This window comes from Paroedura picta, chromosome 8 (assembly GCF_049243985.1).
Source record: "Paroedura picta isolate Pp20150507F chromosome 8, Ppicta_v3.0, whole genome shotgun sequence".
Lineage (NCBI taxonomy): Eukaryota > Metazoa > Chordata > Lepidosauria > Squamata > Gekkonidae > Paroedura > Paroedura picta.
This window is the reverse complement of record NC_135376.1, coordinates 70,273,658-70,290,763: the sequence shown is the minus strand read 5'-3', so window position 1 is coordinate 70,290,763 and position 17,106 is coordinate 70,273,658. Positions and strand designations below refer to the sequence as shown.

At 41.3% G+C, this 17,106-nt stretch overlaps 1 protein-coding gene across 8 annotated transcripts in view; it reads right to left on the bottom strand.

The window, feature by feature from the left end:
- Window positions 1–17,106, bottom strand: part of PLCE1 (phospholipase C epsilon 1) — a 160,546-nt gene that overhangs the window by 59,998 nt on the left and 83,442 nt on the right. For all 8 annotated transcript variants that reach the window (XM_077350294.1, XM_077350298.1, XM_077350299.1 and 5 more), the window contains one exon: window positions 8,936–9,252. In XM_077350294.1, the coding sequence (XP_077206409.1) occupies window positions 8,936–9,252 (317 nt within the window). The remainder of the gene's footprint in view (window positions 1–8,935; window positions 9,253–17,106) is intronic.

Here is a 17,106-nt window from a genome sequence, read left to right as displayed (position 1 = left end):
AAACAACGACATGGGGGTTGCTAGGAGACAACTGGCAATACTACCAAGGAAGGAAGTAAATGTAGCTCTTTCAGTTGATACTAATGCAAATGTGGCTCGTCATGATACTGTTGAATAATTTGCACTCACACATACACACAAAGACCACCCTCTCCTTTATTCCTATCATTTTGTGAAATTATTTGTATCCAAAAGTAGTGAGGAAGGGGAGGAAAATTAACATACCTATGCTACTGGGCCATACATTGTCAGTGTAGTAGCTGCTGAGGCCAGGAGTTTTCACCTTCTTTCACAACAATATGTAAATATATGGAGGAGACTAAGTGTGACGTGCCTGAACGGGAACTGGAGCATCTATTAGACTGAAGCATATATAAATAATGGAAGAACTAACTGTTTAACCTAATGATAATTTCAGGATCCACAACACTCTCTCTCTCTCTCTCTCTCTCTCTCTCTGTGTCACACACACAAACATAAGTGATTCTCTTCTCATTATGCCCTCCTGACATTCTGGAAAACAGCAGATTAAATAACCACATCTGGTTCCCAAAAGCGTCTGCAGGGCTTATGATCTGAACATGTGAAGAAATACTGCAGAGATAAGAATGGATTTCTTTATCCCCCAAACCACTGCTGGCCTACATGCTTTGCTTAGCTTTGTTCAATGGGATTTGTTTCTCTAAACATGCACAAGATTTCAGCCTTGAGTGCCATCTCAGATCAATTTACACAATTAATTAATTTATTTATGTTTCAATTTATATACCACCACTCTCACACAGTGGCTCACAACAATAAAATCAACAGAGAATCGCCTAAAAACAATAAATCCCTAAAAATCTAATTTACACCCTTCCAAGTCCATTGACTTCACTAGACCTAGGATGGCATTATCTATTTAGGGTGACACTATTACTTTCTTTCTTCTTACTCATGCCCACTTTGCATACAACAATAACAATCAATGAATAAGTGTAATCAGATCTAAGTTGTCACAGAGCAAGGGCAAATACTGAGCACAAACCCCAAGCTTTAACTATAAGCACTTCATGAAATCTTATTGAGCTCCCAGTGTACTAGATTCAGAAGTGTTGCCATCTCAAGGATCAACTGGTTACACATTCACCATCTCTATGCCTAAAATAAAATACCTGAACGATGATAGTGAAAGGATTTTATCTCTGAACAAATTATATACCCATAATTACTTCTGACCTCAAAGTGTTGATCAGCATTTCCATTTCTTCCATGCCCAGGGAAATGCTGATCGCCACTTTGGGGTCAGAAGGTGAAATTTCTGAAGTCCAGACTGATCAGGGATTCTAGAGTTTTTTTGATGGGGGGGGGAGTACATCATCTGGACATGGAATTGGGGTCACTGTGGGTGGGCAGGTACTTGTGAACTTCCTGCATTCTGCAGGGGGTTGGACTAGGTGACCCCACAGGTCCCTTCCAACTCTATTATACAATTATCTCTAATTAATGTTGAACATGTTAGAACGATAAATTATTTTATTGTGCTTTGATAAAAATTACCGGAAAGAATTTAAAAGCAGCTGTTTGAGAACTGAGTTGAGACATCAATAAAAGAAACTTATCTAAGAAAAGATCTGGCACTGGCAGGAAGAAAAATTCTTCACAGAGCCATGAACAGAGAACTATAACTTTAAATGTTCCAAACAGTAATTGAGATCAGTGACCCAAAGAGACAGATACAGCAAAAAAAAAAAAAACTCCTTACAATGTAAACAGGCAAATGTAAAACTTGATTGAAATGTATGTAAAGTCTTGGAGAACAACATGTTCTGGAAAGAACAGCCCTGTTCAGTGAAGATGTTTCTGGTGCTCCTCATGGAATGCAAGAACAAACTACCCATGACAAATCCTGACAACAACCATCAGGTTTCATTAAAATTGGTCTGAAATCTATACACCAATGCATAGATCAGAAATATGAGCAGGGGTAGTCAACCTGTGGTCCTCCAGATGTCCATGGACTACAATTCCCATGAGCCCCTGCCAGCTACCGCTGGCAGGGGCTCATGGGAATTGTAGTCCATGGACATCTGGAGGACCACAGGTTGACTACCCCTGAGTGCTACTTTTACTTGTGGGCCTTGATGAAAAGACTGCACACCTGGTTCATGGTAGTGGATTAAAGGTTAAGAACTGCAGGTAGAGATAATTTCTCCTTCCTTTTTGGTGGTACAAGGGTTAGAATTTGGAGAGTGGCTTGCAAATTTGACAGGATTTTCTTTTCATATGAAAGACCTGCAAGTTAATACACAGGAATGTCAAGACTAGCCAGAAGTTTAACCTAAGGTTACCCAACAAAAGACTGCCAAGGGAAACTTCACCCAAGCAGAGTGTTTTATAAATAGTTTCCTACTTCTGCACATCTAAGCTCTTTTAAAGAATTGTAACTGTCCGATATGCTAGTTTAAACAATGACAAATTCATTCCTTGTAAAAATTACTTTAATAATTAAATCTGGATCATTGATTCAGTAGAAGAGGAGCTGGTTTTTATACCCCACTTTTCACTACCTGAAGGAGTTTCAAAGTAGCTTACAATTGCCTTCCCTTCCTCTACCCACAACAGACACCCTGTGAGGTAGGTGGGGCTGAGGGAGCTCTGATAGAACTGATATGTGAGAGCAACTCTAACAGGACTGTGACTAGCCCAAGATCACCCTGCTGCCTGCATGTGGAGTGGGGAATTAAACCTGGTTTCCTAAATTAGAAGCCACCTCACCAAGATGGTGTTCTTCACACAGGGACATGCTTGTGTCATTTCCCTGTTGCTGCTAGGGTTGAGCACTCCGGTATGCTTCGGCCACTTCGGTGAGCACCGATGCCTGAGGAGCCAGCGCTGTGTCATGGAGGAGTGGCACCACCACCAGAGTCCTGTGCCTGCGGCACGCCACCGCAACCCCTCCCCTCCACGCTGCTGGTCGCCTCGGGCCTCGGTGCTTGCCAAAGCAGCCAAAGCGAGCTGGAGCACTCAACCCTAGTTGCTGCTAGAGTTGCCAATAGAGTGTAGCAGCAAAAGAGCTTCCAAAAGCTTCCACATAGCAAGTTACAGTTTTCCTGAGATTTCCTGAAAAACTCTCAGTACAGAGGGAGGAAATGACCACTGTGGAGACAACAAAAATGGTTGTTGTGTAGGCACCCAAACTTTCCCACCCACATGACAGCCATCCAGATCACTGCAGTGATCTTTCCTTCAGTGGCAGGAAGCCATAGGCTGGAGGTTAGCTCCTAACACCCATGGATTCTGTGGCTTGGTTCAAGCAGAGCACCAAACCACAGTTTGCATTCAGTTTGTGAAACCGGGATTCTGCCAATGTTCACTCAAGCCCGGACTACAATTTCCATCTGGAGAGCTGCAATTTGGCCACCCCTGATCTAAGACACAATAAAAAGACTATACACCAATAGTTTTTTTGTGCATGCATTTCTCCTCCAAAAATATTATAATCTCCTTACTATGACAAGGTGGACCAGTTGACTAGCACAGGAGGAAAGGAATACCCAGACAAGAACAGTCACCATTTTAATCTGATTATATATTTCCTCAAATGCACTGCTCCAAACAAGGACTGGAAACAGCTTGAAATTTGTACAAACAATCTTTTTTAAAGGCTTCTGCAAACCCATTTAGGCGTTCTAAAAATTCTGAACTGGCAGAGAGAAATATTTATTTACATTCCATAGCTAGAGCAAAATGATAGTGTTAGGACATAATCTCTATTTTGATGACAAAAGATTTCCTTTTTGGTAAGAATGGCAATACAAAAAAACTTACATTTCTTTCAAACAGGAACAAAAAGAAGCCATGGTTGTTAAAACGGACAGCTAATTGAAACTAAACAAATAGCTAATTGTGGTCATAACAGAACCTTATGATGCAATATAGCTAGTACAGAATTAATGATCTTGTAAAGTTAAAAAAATCATGGAGATTTTTCATAGGGTCCACATACTCTGAATAGAGACATTAATAAATTATATACCCCTGCAAAACAAGAATATCCAGTACAATTACAATGTGGTAGAAAGGAAAGAATCGCAGACTATAAGGAACAGTGATATGCAGTAGCTTGGGAGCAACATCTGGCTCTTCAACATGCCCCCTATAGCTTTTCTGGGCACTGTTCTCCAATGTCACACCTGTCCCATGTTCAAGGAAAGTAAGCAAGGCCTTGTAGTACAGACTCTTGGTACTTAATGGGAGCCAACAGTTTTATACCATCGTCGTTTTCTCTTCCGCTAGGCAGTTATTGCAAACAACTCAGCATGTAAAAATGTTAGATATTAGTAAATATTTGATGACTATTTGTCTTCCTCAATAGTTTTTGGCTTAGTGTTTTTGGCTTTTGATGGAGTTTTTGGCTTAGTGTAGCTACCCATTCATTTCACAAGCTGTGATCTGAGGCAGAATCGTGACAGCGTCCTGAAAGCATCCTATGCTTCCCTACAGGGGCACCTTTGGCTGATGGCAATTGCAAATGTGGATCTCCACAAGCCATGCAAGTGAATACTACTGATGCAGATTATGAAGTGACACAGGTAAGGATAAGAGCAATTCTGAGATCATCATTTGTTATGATTATTTGATCATACCTCAAATAACAGCTTGTTAAATGAAGATCGGGTCCCTCCCTGCTTAGGCCCCTGTAGAGGCATTAGCCTCGGTCAGCTGGGCATGGGAGCCTCTCCCGGGGACAATGGGGATTAGCGTGGCCTGGTGTCATCCACTGTGGACGAGGGTAGGAGGAAGGAAATAGATTATTTTTGTCCACCATGAAGATTGCTGTTGTAGTTGTTGATGGGGTTTTATTGTTTTTATATTGTAAGCTGTCACAAGTTGGCTGTGCTGGGAGTTAAGGTTAATAAATACAAGCATAAACAAACAAACAAATGTACAGATATGCATACAGTAAATTCTATTCCTTCCACATAGTCATTGCACTATTCCCTTCTCAGCGTTGAAGGCATCCCCATGGGCTAGTCTTCTTCACACCAAACCAATGAGGAAAGAAGGCTGAAAGTCAACTTGGCTGCATGATGTATTTTCCTGTCAGTTGCCACCTGGCAGCCCAATGGCAGGTCCTTTTTTTGAAGCAGAGTAGACATGCTCTTGGAGTACTGAGGTTTATTAAGGCCCTTTTCTGGGACAGATGCCCTCCTGAGGTTTTGTGCGACAGGTCAAATAAAACAGGTTAAGAGCCTCTTGTGGCGCACAGTGGTAAGCAGCAGACATGCTGTCTGAAGCGATGTCCATGAGGTTGGAAGTTCGATCCCAGCAGCCGGCTCAAGGTTGACTCATCCTTCCATCCTTCCGAGGTCGGTAAAATGAGTACCCAGCTTGCTGGGGGGTAAAACGGTAATGACTGCGGAAGGTACTGGCAAACCACCCCGTATTGAGTCTGCCATGAAAATGCTAGAGGGTGTCACCCCAAGGGTCAGACATTACTCAGTGCTTGCACAGGGGATACCATTACCTTTTACCTTTAGACCTGCTCTTGGAGAACTGAGGTTTATTAAGGCCCTTTTCTGGGACAGATGCCCTCCTGAGGCTTTGTGCGACAGCTCAAATCATAGAATCATAGAATCATAGAGTTGGAAGGGGCCATACAGGCCATCTAGTCCAACCCCCTGCTCAACGCAGGATCAGCCCAAAGCTTCCTAAAGCATCCAAGAAAAGTGTGGATCCAACTTTTGCTTGAAGACTGCCAGTGAAGACATAAATAAAGAAATAAAACAGGTTAATACCCTGGCCTTGATGGCAGGGGGATTCCAAACTTTATAGGCTACTACACTGTTATTTCTGAACCATATAAGAGCATGAAGGAAAATGAGGCAAAATTGGCTGTTCCTGCTCTACTTTGTCACATCTGCTTTAGCTGCAACTAAAAGTGCTCTATAACAGGAAACAGGAGAATAAAAATTACAACTAAGAGCCCATTGATCTCAGGGGTCTGTAACCAGCCATGATGGATGGGTTTTCATGAGAGTAAGAACCGTCCAGACACTTTCATGATTCTACCTCAAATAACAGCTTGTTAAATGAATGGGCTACTGCAGTAAGCCAAAAATGACACCAGGAAACAAAAACTACTGAGGAATATTAATTAGTATTTATATCCATCTACATTTTTAAAAAATCTAACACTTTTACATGCAATGTTGTCTGCATGCAATGACGGCCTGGTGGGAGGAAGGAAGGACAATGATATAAAATAGTTGTCTCCTACTAAGTACTAAGAGCCTGTCATTTAAAAATTCATTCTGGCTCCCACAATTATAAATACAGTGAATTATTTTTGCATGGAACGCCAGAAAGTCAGCAAGCAGTGAGTTTTCTTGCCAACCAAAGCATGACTCTTTCTGCAGGAATTTTCTTTAAAATATATAAACAAAGATGGATAGAAAACCAGCCTTGCTAATAGAGTATGACAGATATATTGAACATGCAGCTTATATTTTGAACAATGCACAGAAATAATATCCCACTTATTCCAAAAATCGGTATTGAAACTTTGTTATGCAGCGCATATAATAACTATCCCCCAAGTTTTATGCATAACATACAAACATCTCTGAAATTAAACTTAGGTAAGTCTTTAATGCATAAGAGCCTCTTGTGGCGCAGAGTGGTAAGGCAGCCATCTGAAAGCTTTGCCCATGAGGCTGGGAGTTCAATCCCAGCAGCCGGCTCAAGGTTGACTCAGCCTTCCATCCTTCCGAGGTCGGTAAAATGAGTACCCAGCTTGCTGGGGGGTAAACGGTAATGACTGGGGAAGGCACTGGCAAACCACCCTGTATTGAGTCTGCCATCAAAACACTAGAGGGCGTCACCCCAAGGGTCAGACATGACCCAGTGCTTGCACAGGGTATACCTTTACCTTTACCTTAAGTCTTGAATGAAGGGACAGCAGGTTTAATATTTTAACAAACTTAGAAGTCACAAAGCGTTCAAGGGAAATTATCTCAAAATTATTTGTCAAACAAAGGCTTCAAAATGTCAGAATTCTGCAAAACCACACTCGTGACTTTTGGCCTTTGAGAAGAGAAGAGGTCATATTAAAATCATCAATAATTACCCATATAAAGGTTTTCCAGTTTCCCTTATTTTAAGACAACCACTTGCAGCTTCAGTGAAATCTGTATACAAACTCATAATACCCTTCATTTTAAAAGAGACTACCAAAGCAAAAGAGATTTATTTATTTATTTATTTAATCATTTCTATCTAGCCTTTCCTTTTGACTCACAAAGAAAAGAAAAAAAGAAAACTCTCTCTCTATATAAAGATTTTAATGTCATCTTTCCACCCCATGTAGGACCTTCAAGGTGGCAAAGACTTCAAAGCAACAACAACAAAACAGGTACTGCAAGTTCTTTGGTACCTAAACCACACTTGATCAGAGAATATTTGCAAAAGGTTTTCCTCTGTGCATTTCAAAGTAATACTGCCAAGCTGATCTTGCAAGTGACTCACTAGATCAAACTGATGTGACTTCTTATAATATCTGAAACTGATCTCAAGTGGACTATGGTGTGCCAAAACAGATAGGACCAAAATGCCTCAATGGGTTAACACAAGTAGGTACCACTATTATGACAACCTACACACTCCAAGTTTATAAGCAGGCTTTTTTTCAATTAAATCTCCCAAAGTGGTGCACAACTTAATAAATCAAGGACCCATATTCGGTGGACAGGCAGCATTAAAAGTATTTAATAGATATTTCACACCTTTATATAAGTACATAATTGTGTGTTCTAAAACAGCTCTAACTAGGGATGTCTGGGGATCACCTGGAATTATAGCTTATCTTCAGACTAAAGAGATCAGTTTCCCTGGAGAAAATGGCAGCTTTGGAGGGTGGACTCCACATTATTATACTCCACTGAGGAACCTCCTCGCCTACTCCTGGTTTCATCCCCAAAGTCTCCAGGTATTTCCTAACCCAGAGCTGGTAATCCTAGCTCTAAGCCACACCTCTGAAAAGAATCTAGACCAGGGGTAGTCAAACTGCGGCCCTCCAGATGTCCATGGACTACAATTCCCAGCATTCGCTGGCAGGGGCTCCTGGGAATTGTAGTCCATGCACATCTGGAGGGCCGCAGTTTGACTACCCCTGATCTAGACGCTACTGCCCTGCAACATGAAGCTACTCCACTGCACCAGATCATCTCATGGGGCTCAGCACAGAATGCCTGAACATCCCAGCAGGATGTGCCACTATAATGATGTAGCAGGCCTTCCCTGTCACTCTATTGCAGGAGTAGTCAAACTGCGGCCCTCCAGATGTCCATGGACTACAATTCCCTTGAGCCCTTGCCAGCATTCGCATGGGAATTGTAGTCCATGGACATCTGGAGGGCTGCAGTTTTACTACCCCTGCTCTACTGAGTAATCAGACAGCTGCTTGAAAAATGACAGAGGAAAATAAACTGGACTATGGTATACCTCATGGAAAAGTAAACAGGCCACCTTCTTTCAGAGCAATCACAGCCTATGAAAGTTCTTAATTAATGTTCTCTGGATTAGGGATACAAATACTTGTGAGCCAAAATCATAAAATCCAGAAACACTTGTTGCATAACAGTCCATAAGAGACCACTAAAACTATGGTGCAGAGAAACAATCAAGGCGATAACTTTGCTCAAGAGAATACATTTGTATTCAGAAACAGTTATTCCATTCCAACACTGGTAATTACAAGAGGACTACGATTCAGTGGAAGTGCTTTTGCTTGGCATGTAGAAGATCACAGGTTCGGTCCCCAGCATCTCCAGTTAAAGTGATCAGGTCAGTCTAAGTAGACAATCCTGACCTTACTGGACCAATGGTCTGATCCAGTATAAAGCCAATAAAAGGAAACAAATTATGTATTAATAAAAAAACAACTGTGACCTACCTCATTGAATCTTGTCACCAGGTCTTCAATTGCATTGTGTTCCCCATTGGGAGCAGAAAGAAGAGTAGCAGAAACGGAAGCTTTAAGAGTTGAAAGGTTGCTCTGGCATTCAGCATATCCCAGATTTCTGGTTAAGAAGCATAAGTAGTCAATGGGCAATACTTTTCTGTAGAGATCCTGCTCTTGATCAGTCAGAATGCTAGCAACTTCCTCTGGAAACTGAATGAGATGCTGAAGTTCTACAAGTTCTTTACTGATACCAGCCACACTGGAAGGAAGAGCATTTGATCCAGCCATAGAAGAACTCAAGTGTCGTTCTAAAAAAGAACACAAATGAATTTTTAAAAACCAGGTTTCCATCTACCACACTACTAAATTAAACTTTGAAGAAGATATTGCTATGCCAGTTTAAAAACAAGAGATCTGAAGCTCTTTAGAAACAATTACCTTGGTCCCCAAAAGATTCTCATAGAACTGCACCTTTGAGTCCATCCTGCGCTGAAAATTAATATCATAACACTGGAAGATGTTTATATGCCTTTCTCTTTGCACATTAAACCATGTTCAGCTCAGAAGCTCACCAATGGATGTTAATGCGTTGCTATATATTGATACAAAGCTCTACACTCATACTCAGGCAAACACACACTCACAGAGTCATGAGTTTCCGAAGACAAGGTGGAATATAAATTTCAAAATAAAAGAAATAAATAAGATTAAAATATCTGTTGTTTTTCTGATGATGGAAATCGTATTATGGCAATAGACTTGCAGCCTGGCCAGACCCAATAAAACGTACCTCTTTCTTTCCCTTCCCACGCCAGTACATCTGCCGTGTAGTTTACACTACTAAGATGCTGTTGCCTTTTAGTCAAAAACTAATTTTTATGCAGCTTTTGAAATGTCCTGTGCTACATCTGCTTCATCGGTCTACCTAAATCTTTCCAAGTAGGAGCTTTATCTTCTTTTCATACTTCTCACAATACGCAACCCTTAACATTACATAAGATGCTATATTAGTCCGCTCCAAGTATGAGAGGCAGGCTTTTCTTCTGGAATTCTTATTATATCTGTGAGGGTACATCATCTGCTTTTAAGTTTGGGAGCCAAGTTACAAGACATTGCTCCATGAAAAGTTAAACTAATTTCTGTTTCTGCTTCTTCATATGCATGATGAGAATGTCTAATTCTGAATTAAATGCACAAGACAATAAGATCTATCAGAAAAGCCTGTTGCTCTATATTAAGTAGGCTTTCGAATTAGTCAAACTCTGAGCAGACATTGGGTTGGATCCAAACTAGAACAAGCAGAAATAATAAATGCAAGCAGATCTCAGCTTTCCTTTTTTCTACATACACGAAGTCTAGGTTGGAAAATTACTGGAGATTTGCTGGCTGGAGCCAGGCAAGGAACTGCAAAGGAATATAGTGTGCACAGGGCACACCTATAAAGGAGGCATTCCCCCCCCCAGGGGAACTTCTCTCTGTGGTATGGAGATCAGCTATAATTCCTGGAGATCTCCAGGCCCCTCAAGCAAGCTGGCAACCTCACATGACATACCTGTGCCCCCTGAAATTCTGCTGTTCAGATTCAGGGGAGATTCTCCTAAACAAAATTCACTATGACTTGCAGCTCAGGAGGTTTTGTCCAGTTCCCTGTTCTCATTATAGCACCTTGTTTCCTATGACATATTGTTTTCAAAGATCCCTGATCAGAATTGTTGAGGTAAAGGCAGTTGCTGGGAGGCAGGAAAGATGGAGAAAGGTTCCTTGTGAAAGTTTTGTAACAGCCAAGTACTGCAACAAATTAGCATGGTGTAGTGGTTAAGAGAGGCAGACTCTAATCTGAAGAAGTGGGTTTGATTCCCAGCTCCTCAACATGCAGCCAACTGGTGACCTTGGGCGAGTCACAGATGTCTCACAACTCTCTCAGCCTCACCTACCTCACAGGGTGTCTGCGGGGGGGGGGGAGGGGGAGAGGAAGGGAAAGATGTTTGTAAGCTGCTTTGGGATTCCTTTGGGAAGTGAAAAGTGGGGTATAAAAGCCCACTCCTCTTCTTTTCCCCTTTTAATATGCTACAAACACATTCGCAGTAGGCTGTGATCTTTTAACAGTAAGGTTCTAAATAATATTAGTCTAACAAAGCAAAAACCTACCCAAGATAAGTTGCCCATAGTTCTAGATAAGTTTTCTAGCAAATTCATGCATTACAGAGTTATCTATCTCATGCATCTCATATTTACAATTTCTAGTTAGTATTAAAAAAATAGCACATGATTTAATAACCTTCTTTTGGCTGGCCTCATTCTCTTGTTCAGCTATTACTCATTTTTGTGGCTGGAAAATTTGCATGCAGCTTATGTTTTACTCACAATGAAAGTCTGGAAAGAAAAATTTTTAGAAGGCTGCATGCGCCAAAATATGTTTCATTATTTTAAATGAAGTAGATAGCTAGTTTTGCCATGTTATTTGTTTGTAATTGTAATTATACTCCCACTTCATATTTGTGCACTCTGAAAACGATGGCGGTGGTGGGAAGTGCTGACTGTAAGGTTTTCAAGGCAAGAAGCATTCAGAGATGGCTTACTATCGCCTCACCTGCCTCAAGGTATTCCTTGGAGATCTCCCGTCCAAAGACTAGCCAGGGCCAACCCTGCTTAGCTTTGGAGATCTGATGAAACAACTCTGCCCCGTCGTCTGTATGACAAATTTAATAAATGTTTCTTATTTTAATTTGTTTCTGTTGTGGGACAAACTAGAAGTGGGTTTTTATTGCACATCATGGCATTGCTACCAAATCTGAGGGCCATTTCGCACGGCTTCAAAATAGCACAATGGTTGCTAATTGAAAACGCTACTAATTTGGAATAACCCACGACGTCGTAGACAATCTGCAACACTCCTGAAACCGACCCGCAAAAAGTGCTTCGTTGTAGCGCTTTCAGGGGAATCCCAAAAAGTGGATTCACCCTCCGGAAAGCGATACACTCCTGCAACCAATCTGCAACAATAGCGATAAAGACCTGTGCGTTAACATTGTTGCGGTTTCTTCAGAGTCCCTCCTCCTGAGCCTGTCCTCCAAACTTCCGGCGAAGCGATCTCCATTTTTTTTTCCCCGAGCGAGTGGAGATCAACGCACCGGCGAGCCTCCGTTTAGCCAGTGAGGCTTCCCAGGCTGCAGTCCCTCCTCAGAGCTGTTTACAGTCACTAAGCACAAGAAGCCCGCAGAAGCCCGTTTGCTGATGTATTTTCCCTTTATTTTTCACACTGTTTCGGCTGAAAATCGCGCCCGTGAGGGGGGGGGATTTTTTTTTCCCACTCGGAGGCAGCGTGGCCACGATCAAATGACAGCTCAAACAGAGGCTTCCTGGCTTCAGTCCCTCCCCTTCAGTCACTAAGCACACACATTTCACACTTTCCATTCAGCCGAAAATCGGGCCCGTGAGAGGGGGGGGGATTTTTTTTTTTCACTCTGAGGCAGCGTGTTAACGATCAAACGACAGCTCAAACACCCCAGGCAGCTGGATGGGTCTCTCCGTTGCAACGAATCTACCCAGATTCGTTACAATGGGTCTGTTTTTTTTTTTTTTTTTTAAAAACCTTCCTTAAAGGGAAAGGGGCTGTTTGGGAGCATGCTAACGGCTGCCCATTGGCTGCTTGACGGCCAGGGGCGGGACGAGCTTGGCAATAGCGCTTCCTTTCTAGCGATTTCTGCCGAGACCGGAAGCCTGTGGGAAACGCTAAAAAACGCAACTGATTCCACTACAAAGGCAGGTATGCATAACGACGAATTCCACTATTTTAAATGGCGATTTTTCATTCAGTGACCAATTTGCAACAATGATCCCCGTGCAAAAAGGCCCTCAAAGTTACCACAGTTACCACTGTGAGGTAAATTTTCTCTCCAAAATTCATTGTTGTTCCCTCACAGATTGAGCTAGCTTTCTTAGTTATAAAACATTTTAAATTGTAAATTGTATTATGCATGTTTTAATTGATAATTGATGCTCTTGTGAACCGCCCTGAGCCATTGTTGGGAAGGACAATAAATAAGCTTAAACAACAACAACAACAACAACGAGATTGGGCTAACTTGGGCTATCCAGGTCAGGATTGAAAATTGATAGTTGAAAATTGAAAACTGAAAATCCTATTCCTACATCAATATAGAGAAATTAATACTATAGTCAAATTGATAGTTGAAAATTGAAAACTGAAAATCCTATTCCTACATCAATATAGAGAAATTAATACTATAGTCATATTTTTAAAAAATGATCAGAACATTAATTACACTGCTGACTGATTAAAATATAAAACAATACTATTTCAAGATATTATATAATTTTTTTTCAGAAAGCAATGAGCAATATTTAGTTCAGGTTTACTTTTAGTAGTTTTAAGTCTGTTTTCATAATAACTTAGGTCTAGAAATAAGATGCAACAGTATTAATCTTTCCATACCTGTGGCCCACACTTAAAACCTAGCAAGAACCATGAGGCACACCAAACTGAAAGCAAGAGATATTGGAGTGATGTGACAGGAAGTGGAGAGCCCAGAAATGACCTCATTACTGGAGAGGCACTCTGCACTACAAGAACATGGACAGAATTGGAGGAATGACCACAGGGGTGGGAATGGCCTAGCCAGTGATATAGAAAGAAGACATGGTGTTGTAGAGAAGGGTCTGAGTCTGTAAAAAGTATTTTCTTAAACACTAAAAAGGCAAAATAATTACCACTGCAAACAACCAGATACGTCACAGTAATTGATGGTGATGAGATCAAATGCGTTCAAGATTTCATTTTTCTTGTTATCACAAATTGATGTGAGTGGCGATTGCAATATGGAAATGAAGCATCAAATTGCTCTGGGTTGCTCAGCAATGATAAAACAACCATGGAAAAACAAGGACATAAGTCTGACTACAAAATGTAGATTAGTTAGATCTATCATATTTCCAATTGCCACTTACAGTTTTGAAAGCTGGATGATGAAAAAAATCAGAGAAGAGAAGAATCGATTCATTTGAACTCTGGTGTTGAAGAAGGCTTCTGAGGGTTCCATAGACAGCAAAAGTCACAAAGAAGGAAATACTACAGCACATAAAGTCTGATATATCATTGGTAGGCAAAATCATGAAACTCCAGCTCACTTACTTTGGCCATATCATGCAATCCAACACTCAATGGAGAAAACAATTATGCTAGGATTGGTCAGTGGAATAAGGAAAGCAGGTTGACAAAGAGAACAATTCCACATGAGGAATTTTTGCCCCTTGGACAGCCTCTCATTGCTTGTGGGTTTTAGTGCTGCTTCCACATGATGTGGAACCCAGAGCTCTCAAGTGGCTGGCGCGAGTTTTCTCCAAATTTGCTCCGTGATCAGAAAAATCACAAAATCACAATTTGCCACTTCTAGCCGCATTGCAATCCAGGGAACAAACAGGGGCAAGTCTGTGTGGAGGGAGAAATATGCAACAGTCTCTGTAGCATTTTGCCCGCTCTCACACCAGCCCTCACCTCTCCATTTCCAGATTGAGCACTATTTTTTAAAAAATAGTCCGCATTGCTTCGGGAACGCAAAGCTACATGCCCTACATAAAAATGAAATGTTCTCCTCATTGTGCTCGGGCATACAAAACACATTCCTGTGTGTATTTTCTGATGGTGGAGTATGAACAGAGAAAGAGGGGAGGGCATGTGATGAAGCTGCCCTCTTCCTATTAGCTTAGAGTCCATGCTCTGTGTTTTAAATCATTACTGTGCACACTCAATTGGAGTCCAGTTACCATGGCCAGCCTATCAAAAATGTACCCGAAATAAAGAGAGACCATTATGAGAACCCAGAAAAGAGATCTAAGGGGACATGTTTTATTGTTGTGGCATGATCCTGCAGCAATGCAGAAGCATTAGTTTAAAAAAATGTTTTGGTATTGTGGCATTTTCCATAGCAACACGGAATTTGGGGGGGTTGAGTCCCTGAAACAACCGCTGTGATGGGATTGGTGGCTTGTGATGATTGGCAAGTCAAGGAGCAGGAGAAGAAGTACGGTTTGTTCTCCCTTGCCGCCTCATCAGGAGGCAAAAAGACAGCGGAAAAACATGGGGGGGGGTCTCCCATTAGGAAGCTTGCAAACACGTGGCTTCCAACCGCTCATTTGCAAGCAGGAGGCAGCACAACTTTTATGCCTCCGTGCAGAATCAGTCAGAGCATGGTGTTTGGACGTGATCAAGGTGGATACCAGCCAGAACACTTCATGGCTGAGGGAGGCAATGCGGGGATTGGGGATCATGACAACAGCTGTGCCAGGGGATTGCCAAGAGTCGGATATGACTGAATGGCTAACAACAAAGCATATAGTTTGTAGAACTGTGATCAAGATTGAAAAATGTTTAAGCCAAATATCAGAAGGAGGTTTTGTACAAAAGTCAAAAGATAATGAGGTGTGGCAATGTTGCAATTTCCTCAGCTCACTGAAAATAATTACTGATAAAATTCATGCAGAGTTGAAAATTGCTTCAGTGAAGTATTTTATCACCTTAATTCACAAAAGCCACGATGTAATAAGTGTTATGTGTGATCAACAGGTCGTAGAAAAATGAAGCAATATAACACAAAGTTGGAGAGGCAAAAAAAAATTCTGGTATTTTTGTTAAAGGACAATTTTCCATCTGGGAGGCAGCTTGTGAAGCTTCTACTTTGCTGCTGAGATTGCAAAACACAACGAGGCGACAACCAAGCTCCCAAAGAACAGGTTTCCCCACTGTTGTTGTTTTTTAACTTGAATAACATTACACATGTATATTACTATAACAATATATGTATTGGGTTCCCGCGATTATCAGCTTTCTTGTTTAAAATGGTCTCTTGCAGAAATATCCCCCACACACCAGGTATCCCCCACAAAAGGGGCTAGTGACTTATATCATAAACAATCTGGAAGCTGAGAATGCAGGGACCCTGTTACACATACTGGTATAACAACATGTTGACAACACGCTACTCAATCATTGTTTTCTTAAAGGAGGGGGGAGGCTAGTGACAGGACGAGGAAATGGCTGTTGTGGGGAAAACAGCTGTTGGGTGGGCAGTACAGGGAAAATCAAAACTCTCTCACCCACAGAGTACTTATCCAGGCTCTGCTGCTCCAAAATCTTTGGAGCAAAGCATGGTTGGGAAGACAGAAAACCTGAGGAAACCCCAGAAAGTATGCAAATATGCTACAATGATGTGGAGAGGCAGATTTTTTAAAAATCCTAACAGCACAGAACTTGGGGCAAATAGCCCATGTGGAAACACGCTGGAACTCAATTCCAATTTCATTGACAAGACAGAATTCATTGTAAAGCGAGCAAGCCCCTTAACCAAGATGATACTGTGGTTCAGCTGGGAGGGGAAACAAGCCGTAACACTTCCATACTAGGAAGCTTTCCTTTGCACAAGGGAAGGGGCAGAAAAGTTTGAAGATCTGGGGTTCATTTGCCTCCCACATAGGGTTTTGTTCATGACTCTCAACACTGCTTTGTTATTTACTTGCTATTATTTATTTATTTTCAATAGTTACATCCATTATATATCTATATTTAAATCTATATTACAGCTTACAAATTGCAAAATCATAAAATATGTAAACATTTAATATCATGAAAAATGACAAATATCACCTGAATGAAGGAACAGCTGACTAGAGTTCAAGATTTAGCTCTACAGCAGTTGATGATGTTCACTTCTTTGGATAAGAACTAAAACAGGCTAAAACGTCAGAGCAAAGTTCAGAATTTTCAAATCCCCAAATATACCTTAGGATTCAATTTATGGGTTCAGATTCCCACCAGGAGCTCTTGCTATTGCATTCCCTTTGCTCCCTCCAGGATCTGTTGCCATCACATTCCCATTGCTCATCATCCTCACTGCCCTGGCCTTTTGTCTTGATTTGTGAACCACCCAAACTGTATATCTATGTAACTATGCATGCAATAATCATAGCTCTATAGAGAAACCTGGCTTCTTTGCCACTGATTTTGTATTTGTTACAAAAGCCTAATCAGAAGGATAATTTTAGGTCCAAATTAAGAAAGCTCTTCAAAATAAGACTGCTTTTCTTACCCCTCTTTAATTCTTAGCAGCCTACCAAAGGAATGGCAAAGAAACCAACTTCTTTATTTG